Source organism: Haemorhous mexicanus, chromosome 1 (assembly GCF_027477595.1).
Source record: "Haemorhous mexicanus isolate bHaeMex1 chromosome 1, bHaeMex1.pri, whole genome shotgun sequence".
Classification (NCBI taxonomy): domain Eukaryota; kingdom Metazoa; phylum Chordata; class Aves; order Passeriformes; family Fringillidae; genus Haemorhous; species Haemorhous mexicanus.
In genome coordinates this window covers 46,008,242-46,024,517 of record NC_082341.1, presented here as the reverse complement: position 1 = coordinate 46,024,517, position 16,276 = coordinate 46,008,242, and the positions used below count along the sequence as shown (strand labels likewise).

The 16,276-nt window shown below is 37.6% G+C and overlaps 1 protein-coding gene across 2 annotated transcripts in view; it reads right to left on the bottom strand.

Annotated features, from left to right (window-relative positions):
* Positions 1–2,088: 2,088 nt before the first annotated feature.
* Positions 2,089–16,276, bottom strand: part of AVL9 (AVL9 cell migration associated) — a 41,727-nt gene continuing 27,539 nt past the window's right edge. For both annotated transcript variants that reach the window (XM_059848411.1, XM_059848405.1), the window contains exons 10-16: positions 15,629–16,176; positions 12,731–12,865; positions 11,729–11,948; positions 10,240–10,357; positions 9,474–9,527; positions 7,493–7,581; positions 2,089–6,662 (exon numbers count right to left, since the gene is read on the bottom strand). In XM_059848411.1, coding sequence (XP_059704394.1) covers positions 6,568–6,662; positions 7,493–7,581; positions 9,474–9,527; positions 10,240–10,357; positions 11,729–11,948; positions 12,731–12,865; positions 15,629–16,176 — 1,259 coding nt within the window. In that variant the 3' untranslated portion in view covers positions 2,089–6,567. The remainder of the gene's footprint in view (positions 6,663–7,492; positions 7,582–9,473; positions 9,528–10,239; positions 10,358–11,728; positions 11,949–12,730; positions 12,866–15,628; positions 16,177–16,276) is intronic.

Genomic DNA, 16,276 nt, shown 5'->3' with positions numbered 1-16,276 from the left:
TAATATGGCACCTAAAGACAAGTCTAGTCAAATGGTGAACAGTTCTCTAGTGACTGCTATAGACATACTAGTAGTTCACTTACACAACTAGTTTCTGAGCCTGTATTCATCCCCAAAGAAAAACAGCTGGCAAATGCTATTTTCCAGTCTAAATTCTTGCCTTGCATAATTGAAGAAGGAAACTGTGCAGCCAAAGCATTGTCGTGTGCCTGGAAGTGGTCACTAGTGGTAGAATTAGAGAAAGACTTTTGCAGGAACAAAGACAACAGCTGAAAAAAAATGCAGTTCTCATGTCATAAATGCAGCAAATATGATGAAAGCCTCGACAGAGATCTAACTAGTGTCTTACTACAAAGCTTCAGCCTAGTCTTAGCCTATTCATCATGTACTTGGCTTTGAAGTACATTTACATACAAGTTTCAGTGAATCAACTCATGTCCTCAAGCTCTGCTACATTTGCAAAGTTTATGTCTTTTCTGGTAAAGCTAATTTGAGTCAGTCCTACATAGTTTCAGTTTCCCTTACCTAAAGTAATAAAAGAAGTGATCTGGCCTCTGCTAACTTTTAATGCATTTAATAATTTTTTGCAGTTGTTTAAACACATACATAATTGCAAGTTTAATTTTTGTTGTAAAGGATCAGTCAGATCTGGGACAATGAATCGTGCTAAGCTTTGCAGAGACCAGGCTCAGACAGATAGTTAAATTTGGGGGGGAAATAATTTGATAACATTGAAAGCACTACACACATACACACAGTATTTCTCATTTCACTTCTCAATGATTCTCAAAGATGCACAAGTACTTGCCACATTGCACTACAGCTAAGGGGCACCTGTGGACAGAACTGCAGACCACTGGAGTTATTAGCCAGGAGAGTTCTTCCTCCTTTTTTTCCCTTTTCCAGCTACCTTCCAATTGTTTTCTGTTTTTTCCTCTGAATTCCTACATGAAAGGAACTATAATTTAGGCAGACTCTGAAACAGGCTCACACGTAAAACCAGTTTCTTTCCACTTCATGCTTAACATTAGCCACATAAAGTTCTGTTTAGTTCCACTTTCAGATGTATTTAAAATACTCCAATCCTACAACATTTCTCATGAGTACAGTTCAGCAAGGCAGAGTTCTTACAGAGCCTAAAAACCCAGAGGAGAAATCTGAAGAGAAAAAAAACATGAAACAATTTCCAAAATTTAGGAGCTGATATATGTTTCAGCCAGCTCTTTAGCACATGGCAAAATCCATAAACACACACATTTTTCACAGCAGCAGAGTCAGTAACCACAGGTCATATTAGGCAGTATGTTAAGCTCAGTGTCATTTTCTGCCACTTTTTGGTATGCCTGGCTTTTAAATTCTCCACTGTGTTTCTGTGGGCACTTCTTCAGATGTGAAAGAGCAACTCAGTTCCCTTCTCCAGTATTTTCCATCTATTTAATATAATATGCAAGTGATGTTATTTCCCATACTGTTTTAAGACAAGATGACAGCTGTACATCTGCCTTCCCTTCAAATAACTGTTGTTCCTCCAGTCTGAACATTCATGTTTGATTATGCTCACCTGATCCAGAAAGCAGTGCCACAGTATTGGTGGTTTGGATTCAGAGAAAAAAAAAAAGAGAACATTTTGTAGGCATTCTCTGCTACTATTAAGGCAAACAGTAATTGTGCTTTTATCAATAGTAGTCAATAAATTCAGGGGTGGAAGCAAAAAAAAACCAAAAAAACCCACGTTACTTGATCAGTTGATTTTAAAGTATTATTACAAGAAGGAGCAATGTATGAAGCAACAATCTTGACTCAAGACAGCTAGAGTTCAAAATTCCATCCCAACTGAGACTGAGCCACCTGTGTACAGATGTTATGAACACATGATGTCAATTTGCAGGGAATAAGGTAATCTGAGTAAGGGTCACTATTTAACTGACACAAGTAATCCATTTCCCTATTTTTTATGAATCCAAACACTGCTTCTGATGTTTGTTAAAGAATCAAGACCAGAAACATCACAGAAGTAAAGCTCTGTGCCTGCTTTTTTAAGTCAGTGCCTTCTCTAATATAGCATGAAAGACTCAAAAGACCAGGAAGCAATTTTTCATACATCTTTAATCATAATACAATAATGTAGTGTTTCTCCCTTTAATGAATAATCTCCATGTTGCCCTTTTTAATGAAAACCAAATACCTGCAAGAAAGTGAAATTGCAGTGCATAAAAAGCATGATGTTAATTTATCTTTCAGTGTCTCTGCCCAACTACTTGCACACGGTCAGAAAAACCATAACAAATTTTAGGGAATTGCAACCATTGTCTAGACATAACCTTTGTGTAACTCACATCTAAAGGTTACCCAAGGCAGTCAGTTTCTTCCTTCTGGAAAACCCATTTAGCAAATCATTCTCAGACAGGTACAGTGACAGCTGCAGTAGAAGTTCTGAAGTTTTAAAACAGCTCCCTATGGCAGAGAACTGGATGTGCCGCAAGTAATTTACACAGCATCTTGATTTTGACCAGATGCCACAATCCACAGAAACTACAAGTTACTTTGAAGCTAAATCTACACCAAAATTTTAGTTGTACTTGAAATTCTTACTGATTTTAGAGAGGTCTGTAACCTCCTGAGGACTTCAATCAATCCACAAGAAGCAGCACTCCACAGGGAATAAAAAGTCACTCTAGAGGACCCTTTTGTCCTAAATTTTCAAAAAGCAGCATCCATAATCAGTTTCAATGGAAGACAAATTTCAAAAATACTGCCAGTGAATTACAAGCAGCTACCAATACCAAAACCAGATGCCTGCAAGTGTCTTCTGGTGGAGTTAATTTATTAAAATAATACAGCTTTCTGAGCAGACGGAACTTTAAACAGGCTGGATGTATTTTATTTTTCAAGCAGCACAGGAAAAATTAAATATATTACTTGTATGTTCAATTATCAAGCAGTAGTTCCTATGTTTAAAAACTGCATTCACACCTTCACTTTTACAATTAAATACTGCCACATTAGTTTCTCTGCTTAGTAATAATTTGTATGGAAATCAGAAGCTTGTTTGGGCAAAATATTATATTTAATTACAAAGGTGCTTAAAACAGAAGTACAAAGTCAAACAAGTGCAATGTACCAGAACACTGACCTAAAAATTCTAATTACATTGTGACATTTGAGGAAACTGGTGTGAGATGTGTACAGGAATTAAGGTTATGACATGAAAAATCACTGATTAAAGATGCTGAACACTTCAGTCAAATGAAATATAAGGTCAGCAACACTTAAGTCTTGTGGGGTTTGGGGGACTTACATTTAATTTCTATGCTCAACAGGCACTTCCTCAAATGCTGGCACATGCAAAAAGCTGAGGTTGACGCCTGTGATGAGAGGAAGTTGAGCGGTGTGCTATTGTGTTACCTGTAAGTCGGTATGTGCTGCATGCTGACAGCCAGAAATACCTTTGCAACATCAAATCAGGACAGAGCTGTAACAATACCTTCACAGCTGACTGATTAGAGGCACTATCACCAATTCACTTAGGACCCTTTGTTTCTTACAGTGCAGAAATAGAAAGTCGAAGTCTTTGAAATGGAAGTCGACTGCCTAAATTATTCTGAATAATTAATAATGCCTGCACTGGAAATATTAAAGCAGAAGAGAGGAAAATAACTTGCATTTGCATTGGATTTAACTAAAGAGGTTACAAGAATTAAGTTAAGAAGAGAACTATATGAGCTTAGATGAACCTCAGTGGCTGCATGCCTTCCTATAGCCCAAAAGTAAGCTTAAGCAAATGTTGGAGAGCAAACGTAGATGTTAATGAAGACAACTAATTATGGAGATCTCTTCATCTCCACCCACTCATTAAGTCTTAATCACTCTTTAAATCTGAGTTTAAATCTGAGTCCAACTTGCTAGCAGGGTGTCAGTTCTTAAAAAGACTGAAAAGTTTTTTATTCTGTCATTTGTAAGGAAAGGAAAATAGTCTTAATCAGGTTGTATGTTTGGTTCCAAAACAGAGACAGCTGGGACAGTGAGAAAAAGGCTGCAGAGAAAGATCTGTCTGGTCTCCTTGCCCATAAGAAAAATTGTGACGTGACACAACAGAATCACTGTACAAAGCAACAAGCAGCCAGTGAGGGCACCTCTTTCTGTCTTTCCTCAGATTAATCCACCAGAAAACAAACAAAGGTCAGCTTTCTAATACTCCTAGGCCAGCGAGGGAACCTGTGGGAATAAAGGGAATGCAGAAAGCTAATAAATTTGCCACATAAATTTGGAGCATTTGAGAACTCAACAGAGAAACTCAGGTGAGGAGGTAACAAAGACAAGGATATTGAAAAGGGATCCTTGAAGGTCCTGCTTCTACTGCATGTACATGTAAATACCAACAACTTGCCTGGCTTCTAGAACTCACCACTGTGAGCTCCTTAAGCCTAAATCTACCTAGGCATGCCTTAAGTTCCTGGAATTGGTTTTATAGGTGATTAAATCCTTTATTCACCTTTCTTCAGTCTTCATTAGAACATGGACTGTGACCACTTAAATCCCAGAGTGCAGATAATATGTTAGTCATTTCACAAAAGCAAGTGTTTATTTTCTTATCTGCATGCTGATTCAGAAAGCTCTAGACACACCATGAATAAACAGCTCTAGTCTTAATTCACTGTATATAAAGTATCTAAGACTGTATCCAGTCTTTAAAAAGATATAAATGTCTATTACAGAGTTGTGGAATAAAACAGAAAAGAGCATCAAAAGTTTGAGGAGAGATACAAAGACACACAGACAAGGAGCAATAGCTGCAGTTTGATAGATACAGCTTATTTATGTGTCAGAAGCAATAAATTAGTAGAGTTTTAGGGGCCTTTTTTGCCCTTCTCAAATCAAACTACTTTAACTGGCTGCTTGCCTTTAGGTTTTCCACAGTCATTGTATCTAGTCTGTCCTGGAAAAGAAATTAAAGAAGGCTTTAAATCAGATCCCGTCTTTTCAAATCACTGAAGCAAAAAAACTGACAACCAAGCTGCTGCACAGTGACAATGTGATGCAAGTGTGGCTTTTCTATTAACTTTGCAAATGCACAGAAGGAATTAAAACATAATTTCCTAAAAACATTTGAGCTTTCTTGTTTATCTCTTGTCAGCGGCTGCATTTTATTTGAAGAATAGGAAATAGAACCATGACTACAAATCCTGGCCCCAGAAAAGAACATGGCAAAATGCTGACAGATACTGATGAGGCAATAACCTAAAAGCCTTTTGGTACAGAAAAGTTGGAACACTGGATAATGTAATGTAGAAAATGTTAAGAGCAACACATGGGGATGTCAGAAGGCATCTAGAGGCACACATTGCAAGAAAAAAGGAAATAATCTCCTTTGGAATCAAGAAATGCAGGAAGTGCAATACGCTTGCATACAGAAACCACCACATGCATGTTACATAGGAAATACAGCATTATGCCACATCTTTTCAAATAAACTATTATATTTCTTCACAAAAGGATACTAACTGAGCTGTTCTAGTTACTCTCAATTCTAGTGTTATTTTCCTTATGAAAAAAGCAATTATCCAAACAGCACATTCCCTGAGTCGACACAGAAAATCCACATAGCTGATTTTCATTTGGAAGAGTCCTCATAACTTTACTGGGGGGAAAAAAACCAAAAACACACAGAGTTTGCTACTGTGCTAGTTTTGGGTGGGTTTAGTAGTTCATATTCATATGTATGCAGCTACATTAATGTTGTAATTACATACTAATTTACAAAACTGTCTATGATCCAATCCCAGTTTGGGAGAAATGCTTTGTAATTCTTTCCCTGAAGAGATCTCTCCAACTGGAATCCCATTCACATCCCAGGGGAAAAACTCAGCCAAAACAGAGCTAAAGGTATGAAGGCCTACTGCATAATATGAAAAAAACTACTGATTTTGCAACTGTCACACAAATTTGGAGACACAAAGAGAGCTAGAGATTCATTCAAACAACTCTACATAGATACAGGGGGGATAGAGGAAAAGAAAACTCTTGTCAGCCACAGTCTTACTCTGCACCTTGTTGATTTTAATTTGAAGGTAAAAGTGTGAAAGTTCCACCCTTTAAGGGTTGCAGAGATTCTCTCAAATCCAACCTAAAAGACAAATTATTATTTATATTCTGCTTATTTCTAACAAGAATTCACAAACATTTGGCTATCTGGATTGAAAAATAGAACTACTTTACATAAATATCTTCAACATCCAAGAAAATGTACAAATCTAAAGTCAAACACATTTGGCTTGCAACAAGCCCTGTTTGCTAATGTCTTTATAAAGGCTCAGTTTTAAAGAGAAGTAGTCATTTTAAATATAACCAACAGACTGCAAATACCATCCCATTGTATGGCGACACTCACCGTTCTTCTGTACTTCTAGGGAAAGTGAATAATAACATTCCACATCTGCTTGCAAGCAACATATACCTTATTTTGGTCCTGGGTAGGTAATCTCCACTCCTACATTTTGGAGTGGTCTTTTTACAGCTCAGAGAAAGATTGCACCTGAAATAGTCAGCAGCATTCTGCCAAACCAGCATTTAGTCCCCAAGGCTTTGGGTTGAGTGTGTGAAAGTGGAAAACCATGATGACATTGCTGATTTTGCACTCGTGAAGGCTCCTCCAACAGACTGACCTGCAATACAAAACAAAGATCAATAGCAAAGTGTTATCTTTACAGAGTTGGTACAAAAAAATACAAAAAAAAAAATTATTCAATTGGTTGTCCAATTTGGGATTTGACACAGAGTCTGTGCCTGAAAATATTCTAAGAACTTGAACACAGCAGCTCAGCAGAAATGGCCCATGGTGTCCCTTGCCTGGGAAGGCTTGGTAGACTTTGGGCTGAAAGGCATTCCTGACCAGAGTGCACCACAGCAAATTTCTGGACTCCAACAGAACTAAAGAGAAAGTTAAACCATTTTTGGCACAGCTATTGCCAAACACCTATCAGACCACTTAATGGATGAACTCCCATTAACTCACACTGCAAGATGACAATGTGATGATGCCCCTGTTCAAGTGCAAAAATTGCTTTTCCAGAAAGTTACAGACTACTGTGAAATCTGCAGAAACTGCCACAAGGACTTTTTCTGATCTCAACCAGCTCTAGATAGTTTCAGTCAAAGTGATATCAAAGTTGATGGTGCATCTCAATGCAGATTGTGGTCAAAGTATGTACCAGATTACATGGAATCTCTTGCCTGAACATCTCTCTTCCCATATTCACCTCCAGGCCACACTGGAAAAGGGATATACACAAATTTCTTTACCTAGCTACTTCTCTTTCTGCTAGTACACAATATATGGGGCCTCAATCAGCAGCTGTACCCTTCAAAATGTTGCTCTGATTTGTGCATGTTATAAAGTACACTTGGACTAAAACAAAACACAACTGAGAAACAAAGGATGCTTCTTCAAAAAAGATCCAGCAAGAAGGAAACCAATTTTAAATAGATTTCTTACCTACAGCTTTTCCAGTTTGTACCACATTCCGGCTGGTAGAAACCATCACATTCCCAATCTTCTTTCCACGTTCACTGTTTTGCACTGAACTGAACAAGAGAGAAACTGAAGACTGTTAGTTGACTGACTTATTATTACTTTCAGGTGTAAATAAACTAGTTAAAGTATGTATCATTACACACAGATTTACATAGCATACATATATATAGTTCATATATATGGTCAAGCCTAACTCCTGCATTTATCTTATCCACAGAGATCAGTTAGGCAAACTCCTCAGAGGAGGAAAAGATGCTGCCAGCAGGACAGGAAATCAAAACACCCAATGGTTCATTCTTACACAGCACACTTTAAACCTTTCACAGACTCCATCAGGTTGAAAAAGACCTTTGAGATCATGGAGTCCTACCCAGGACTGAACACCACCCTGTCAACCAGACCTTGGCACTGAGTGCTACGTCCAGTCCTTCCTTCCTTAAACACCCCCAGGGACAGTGACTCCACCACCTCCCTAGGCAGCCCATTCCAATATTCAATCAACCTTTCCAAAATGTTTACCAAAATGTATTTATGTTTAAAATTACAAAGTCATATTTTGAGTAGTTTTGGGAATTCTTAGCCCTAATACATAACCTTTAAATAGAACAGCAAGTGTAAGTGATCAGTCCTTTTTTCTAGATAAAGCTTACTTTGTATCTTTGTCCAAGATTAAATTTTTGATCAAGGACAGCTTACGCTCATGGTTTTGTTAAAGAAATGCAAGAAAATAACAGACATGATCATCATTTGGAAAGAAAAGCACAAAAGCGATCAGTTCTACTGCACAAATACAATCACTTGAAAATAATTAATTTCACTTAATTTTAAATTGTAACTTTCAAGTCCACAAAGTCCAAGGCTTTGCAAATCCATTAATGTGAAACTTAACAACACATCATGCCTATTCTTTCCCCATTTTCAAAATCTTCAGTGCAGATGGGAAAAGCAGAAAAAACAGAATACACCAAAACCAAGTCTAGGCTCAGTTTGCAAAGGCAAGTAATTTTGATGAGGATCTGGTACCAAAGTCCCATCTGCAGAATAAAGGCACTGTTGTAAAAATAGTTATTATTAGAATCACACTAAGAACTACTGGTCCTTTTACACTGATGTCACACTACCCAGAAGAGTTAGCAACTCCCCTTTCAAACAAGGGGACAAAACCAGCCCAACATTATAGACACCTCCAGAGCTTTCAAATTAGGACTTTGCAGAAAGATCATCCATTAATAAAAGATAGAGAGACTGTTATTTTATGGTCAGCAGAGCTAAGTGAGAAAAAAATCCATTTTGCCTGGTGCATAAACCCTAGGCTGAATTCTGACTTCAGTTAGAGCTGAACAGCTATGGAAAAAACAAGCACCACTGAGTTGAAGACTTGAATTTTAAAGGCAGCAGTTGGGATCAACTTAATATTCAGCTGACATAGTACAATGACATAGTACAAGAAGACTATGCAAAACTCATTTGAAACTTGTATATTGAAGGAACTGAACCACATCTCACTATGCATACAGTGAACTGAGTTTTAGAACAATGCTGAATTAAAAACCAGCTAATCAGAAAGGAAAAAAAAAAGCTGTTTTCTCCTAATAATGAGATCCAAAGTCAAATCACTGATGGAAGTTTTAACAGCTTTAGCTGACAAATTACAAGTAGATGTACAAAAACCTTATAATTGCAATGCAAAAAATCAAGGCTGTATTATATGATGTCCGACACAAAATAGCATATTTGCCTTTTTAAAAAAATTATTATTTATTTCAGGCAAATGTTTCATCTTTAGATGTGGTGCTATTTTGCAGCAGAACTTTTCAGTATAGTTTCATGAAGATGGCAAATTTGAATCTTATCTTGTTGAGTTCATTATAGCAACAGTTATGCAGCTATTGACATTTGACCAAACTTCTAAAAAATACAAATAGAAGTACTATGTACTTACTGTGACAACCTTAATTTAACATCTGATACTGAGTACTGGCCCTGGAATGGATGGCTAGAAGAGAGGAAAAAGCCAAGAAAAAATTAATTTATTTTTCATGATGAGTCTGTATCACACAATTATTAGCTGTATTCCCCTCTGTGACTTACTAAAAAAAAAAAGAAAGTTTGAAAAATATTTTGCAGATATAGTGCTCTATCACTTCACAGAAGTCTGGGCTGCAATGACTGTTCAATTACAGATTTCTTATGAACTACCTGAAAGGTTCCTTCTATTTACAGATGAGATATTAACAACCTTTCCACACTAAGTCAAAAGCACTTCCTTCCAGCAGCACACAGCAAATAGAAAACATCCCTTAAGTAGACCAAAAGAGCTTTGTAGGTCTAAGGAAAAACCTTTTTCACACTACAGCAATTGACAAAGTAAAAGCAAACAAAACCCACACTAAGCAGAACACATGCACAGCCAGCAGTTGTACCAAGCCTGGCATTGTCAAATCTCTCAGTAAAAATACACACAGAACAGACAGCTCCCCTCTATCCCACCAGTGACAACCTTGGACACAGCTATTCCCTGCACACCTGCAAGCAATTAACACAAAGCAGAACCATCTGAGGACAATTCCTGAGGAATGACAAACTTTCTGTAGCTGGGGACAGCTGACAATCAGTTTGAACAAGCTTCACTTCTCCTGACTATGGATATGTTTTTCTTCATAAAACTACTGCCCAGAATTAGAGTAAATACTACAAAGTTTCCTTACCTAGAATTTACCTCTGCAAGAGCTGGATGCTTGTTGCTATTCCATACTCTGTAGTTGTGGGTATTTTTCCAGGCTGTTACAAATCCTGTTCCAAAGTCTGACAAAATCTTTTCATTGTCTGGTAAATTAAAATAAAGAGAATTTGAAGAAATTCATTAGAGATTTAATAATTACAAGACAAATTACTTTTTTTCTTGTAAGAAAAAAAATTCATTTTCCAGGCTCTTATCAAGTCCATAACAACTAAAACTCCAGTACTAAAACCTGGGTACTTCAAAAATGGTTTATTTTTATTATAAAGTGTCAAAAATATACAGTACCAGGACAAGAGGGGGAAAAAAAAGCTAAAAATTACTTTTCTTATTTTTAATTCATTTATAAAGCTCCAAGAGCTCAACTGGGGAAAAAAAATCCAAATTGACTTTTTCTCTGGGGGATGACAGGAAAGAGAAAAGAATGACCACATAGCAACCAAGAACAAAAACAATTTGCACTGGTCTTGGTCAGATACATTGGGTTTTGCTGTATTGTTATTACTCATTCAAATTTATTAACTCCCAAATCCATTCCAAAACTGCAGTAGGAAATACTGTGGAATGAACTTATCGTAACAACAACCCCTTTAAAACACTGAAGAGTATAGGAAATAATTTAACAGCCAGCCAGTGAAGTAGTATGAGTTCCCAGAAAACCCTGATATTTCATATCAATCTGGTAATCTTCTTAAAATATTAATTTTGTCAGACCAAGAATTTGGCATCTTCCAGACTTTAAAATCAGGTCCTCAATCCCATGTTTTGTCACAGATACCACAAAAAATCTGAACTTAATTGGTGTGAATAGAGAAAAATCATTATGAGAATGAAGTTAACACGGTGAGTGCAGGGCAAACTAAACATTTTCCACAAATAAAAAACACTGATTCTTTTATTTATATTCACAAAAAAGGTTGGAACATAGAGAAATCCTTCTGAGGTAAGGCAAAAAATTTTGAGCTCCAGGAAACAAAACCTTATAAAGCCTGTAGATGACACTTTTCATAGTATGTGAATCCTACTTAGGACCATAGCAAGAAGGGAAAAGAGCTGGAACAGTCTAGCAAAACTTCCTGAAGACAGATGCTTAACTTCATGTCTTCTTGAATCTAGTCGTTTCCCAAAATTAACTTCAGGTTGCAACACAGTCTAGAAGACACTCAGATTTCTAAGTCTCATCACATACGGGTTGCAGGTACTTCTACTTATGAGGAAAACTTAATTAAATCAAGGAGAAGAAGACATTCTAATAAGAAAGTGTCTGTAAGACTGTGAATTAAGGATTAATAACAAGCTTGTCAAGAAATAACAAGGATAGCCAAAGACAACTGAAAAAGCAGCCTAAAATGAAGCTTTAGGCAGAGGGAGATCCACTGACAGACCACACATCAGTAAGAACAAAGCAAATGCTTGACATGTCCACCCTTATCTCCACCACAAGGTATCTGTTCTACCTGGTTGCAGCACAGCAGCAAGCAGTGCATGAAGATAAGCACTGAACTGAGCCCTGATCCACTCATCTCCTCCTTCCCATCCAGTGCCATCAAGGAACACATCATCTCTGTTCTCAGTTACGTGCTTCACCAAGTAATCTGAAAATCTCAGGTCAGCAGTTGTTGGGTTCAGGATCTTACGGAGTTCTGGATCATGGATTTGCACATGAGCATCTTCTATCTGTTTGAAATAATTCCAAAGGTAAACATTTATCTAAATAAAACTGCTTATACAAACTTACACTACTACCTAAATCTAAACTATCATTCCCCCAAAATACCAATAAGAAACAAATGGCCAAAGAAACAATGAGCTAACTGTTCTCAGAAAGTCAGATACTGGTCTGATTTATCCAGAATTTGATCATTTCCCTGGCACACAGTAAAAGCTGCTTATTTGACAGGATTTGGCAGAAAGTTTGGCAAGGGAAGCATGGTGCTCTTTGATTACCACTTCTATTTATTAAGGTTATTTATTACCTATATGGAAGCATCTTTGGTTACCAGATGCTGATTATATAGTCGTGTCTATTTGCTAGAAGTGACACAGAGGGTGTTTTAGATGCTGTGGTTTTACCCTCTTGATTAAATCAGATGGAAGTCAAATCAGTACCTGCATGTGATTCTCATCTGCAAGCACTTATTTTTGAAGACCTCACTAAAAAGCCATGAAAAAGCCCAAGATATGAAAAATGAAATTACATCAGCAACACAAAAAAAAAAAAAATTAACAAGTGCCTTGCAAATTCAAATATCAGATACATATAAAAACATGGACAATAGTTTCACACAGCCTATCTAATCCTGTCCTCTCAAGTCATAGAAATTTAACAAACTTCTGCAGCTGAGAATTTATTTCATATGGAAGGAATTCAAAATTCAGGCATGCATGAGAAAGAAACTGTAAAGCTCCATTTCAAGCAGAATCTCAGCTCCCCCCAGCTCAAATGCAAAGATCCATACTTCCACAATTGCATCACTCAGGTGCTTCTGCTGACGGAACAGGATATTGGTAGCTCCCGCAACAAAGCCGCGGACTGTCACATCCGACAGGAGATGATGCTGCTGCAGCGCCATGTACGGCAAACACAGGTACCCCTGGAGCAACAGAGACATTCAGGGAAATAACATTTTAAAAAAGTGCCTGGATTCAAAAGTTTTCCTAATAAAAGCCAGCATATTTCACCCAGAATGAACCTTGGTTATTACAGTTTCAGCCACAATCATCTGTTGCTCTGTTACATGACATTTGCAAAGTGAATTAAATTTTTTAAGAGATTGTGCTGCCTTTCAGTCTCAGGATTGAAACTGAAATCCAAACCAAAGGACGAGAGTTTCATGTGATTGTAAGGCAACAGAATAAGCAGTATAAGAGCAATAACAAGCAACAAGAATGAGGCCTCAGGTCAGTTCAGAGACAAGCAGCCAATGGAGATGAGGATTCATCTCTCCAGTTGTGCACACGGTGTCTTCTAGTAGTTGTGAGGCACATAATGCAGGAAAGCTACAGACAGCTATCCACATTTTGTGGGTGGGGATTTCCAGACACCAGGTATAGCAATCAATTTTTGATAAGCATATGCAAGCTTGCTTTAAGAAGGAGAGGACAGAAAGCAACACACTGCGCTTTTTAGCCACTTCAGGGTTGTAAATTAATCTAGTATCCTATGCTCCAATTTAAAAATAAAACCAAAAAATTTTGAACAAAGGCTTTGAGTTAGTCATTGAGGGATTACTGAGAGGCAGATGTAGGTAAATTCCTCTTTAAACATAGGATCAACATACTCCTGACATCTAATTCCAGCTGTTCAACTGCATACAGCCCAAAGCAAATTTATTCACTACAGCTAATGGCACATTGGACAGAAACAAAGAGCACACACACTTTATCACCGAGTACGTGGTAATTGGAAACATATGGAAGAAAGAAGCATAACTACTCCCTTTTGTTGTATTAGACACAGGGATGGCCTTAGAGATGACAAGCCCTTATCAGTTGAAAACAAACAGCCTGCGTCAAAGGAACAACAGTGCTTTGAAAGGAATCACAAACCTAAGATGGAAAGTTTTCAAAAAATATAGCTTAAGAAACAGGAAAAGGAAGGTTTAACTACTGTATACTAGAGTAGCAAAGTCTGGGAAATATTTGACTATTTAAAGTATCAAATGTCAGTTTACAAAGGCACATTTGTAAGTACAACAACTTTATTTTCATGAACATGTTCCATTCTTTTTTAAAAGAGTGCAGATGAAATGACTATTAGATCTGATAGAACTGGTACTAAAGAAACAAGTACCACAAGCTATTTGCCCTTATGCTCAGGTGTACCTGGATAATGTATTATGCCACCTGGCAAAACCTCCTCCCATTCAAATTTGTCAGATTTATTAGTCTTTCCATGGCATGGCATAAAACAACCCTGTGTTAAGAGCTCTAAATGAGATGTAAACTTTCCAGTAAGTGGTTAAAATTGTAACTTTGAATCAGATTTTTCTGCTAACTCAGACATGCAAAGCCCTTTCTGCTTTTAATTACACTGGCTGAACTCAAGTGAAAAGTGCCTTTGTGGAACAGAAGGCAAACATGTAGAAACTGTCAGCTTCCTTAAAATTCTTTTCCATTTGATGAGCACAGCAGACAACCAAAAGTTTGCACTTGGAGGTCCCCTTATCAATTATTTTATTCTTGCTTTCCATTTAGTATTTTCAAAGAACTAGACTAAGTACAATTTACAGGCTATAGTTCACATTAGACAGATCATAAGGACAAACATCAAATGCAGATCTTTGTTGAAACAGCATTTCTAATGGTGACATGAGGCAACACAGGGCAATGACATTTGAGCTGCTCACTTGGGCCCACACAGTGTACTATTTCCAATGAAAGCTACAGTGAGAAACTGAAACACAATCATAAAATACAGTATTCTGTAAGAAAATGCAAATAAACCCCTGCAAAGGAAGAAAAAACACTTTGAACATCAGCAGCTTGAGGAAATAAATCTGAATCTTCTATCTTCTATGGGCAAATGTTCATTTAAAAGGTTATTACATTAAAACTTAACAATGAAATGTACTATATAGCTTCTTTTATTGATAGCAGTATCTTTAAAAGGGATGCATTTTATCTGGTTTTTATGAGAAACTAGCCCTACTAAGCAGCCCTACTTACCAGACCTATTGCTTGTTATCTGACTATGCCTATCAGAGCCCTTAGAGACTCTGGAATACCTGGAGTTCAGTTACGAATCAGTGCTTAAAATTCAGCAGCTCAGCATCATGTACAGAGAAAGAGACACAGATAAACAGAGTTATCACAGACAGGAGGGTGAAATTTCATCTTGTATATTTTTTATGTGTGTATATATGTATTTATATACACATTTTGTGCATACATACACATAAGCATTTAAAAATACATATATAGGTATAAGTGAAAAGAGGAAAACAGACTTAGGTGTCAGCAAAGGTAGAGCTTTCAGAACCTTTGTTTAGATTAAGATATCTAAAGGCTTCTGAAGTACTCTGATCTTGCCCTATATAGGCTAGATCACCACTTCCTCAGAGTAAAAGAAAACTGTAGTTTCTGCTACATACAAATTATTAACCACAGTGGAGATGCAGGTTACCACCATGTAAAATTGAAAAAAAAATTGCAAATAGTATTAAAGATGTGAAAGTGGAATGCAAATATGCTTACAAGGTCCTCTCAGGCCTTTCCACCCACCTAGGAGAGACCATACTAACATGTTTTGGAGAACCCTACTGTCCACCTGGAGCTCAGTAAGCAAAATTATTAGCCACTTCTGGAAAAAAAAAAAGTCTTTCTGAGTTCCCAGGTACCACAAAGAACATGCTTACCTTTGTAAAAATAGCCAGTGGCATCCCGTACTGGTCCTCTTCCAACCCAGACACCAGTCCTTGAACAAGCACCGTGTGCCCTGTGTTTGCCTGGGGCTGCACAGTGATGGGAAGGCCTTCGGAGCTCATGCCTTTGCTCCGAAGATTTCCCACCTGTTCTGACGCTGGATTCTCACGTTCTCCTTCTTTCACATTAGCCTCCTCCAAAATGCTGGGATCCAGGGTCTCCCAGTCACTTTCTGAGGATGCTGGAGAAGCACGGGAAGGAACTTTCAAGCGCTGCACAGCTCCGTTGGAGGACTGAGCTCCATTGCAAGTCTTCTCGGCCTGGGAGAAAGGCACATTTGCTTTTTGACCTTCCAGTGAATTATCTCCTGCCATCTTCCTGTCTCCATTTCCCATTCCCAAGTTTGCACTCGAAGCATCAGCAGCAGACACAGAAACATAGTCATCTAACCGTGGTGGGTTTTCCTGCAAGCCAGCATCCTCTGATATGCTCTTTCTTGGTCTGTACTGTGAGCAGTCACTAAGACCATGTTCAATCATACCTGGGAAGAACAGCAAACACAAATATCAGCATCTCAATCAAAATTTAAGTGACTTTTGTGGGGGAAAAAAAATGGTTTTTGTGTACATAGAGGAAATAAT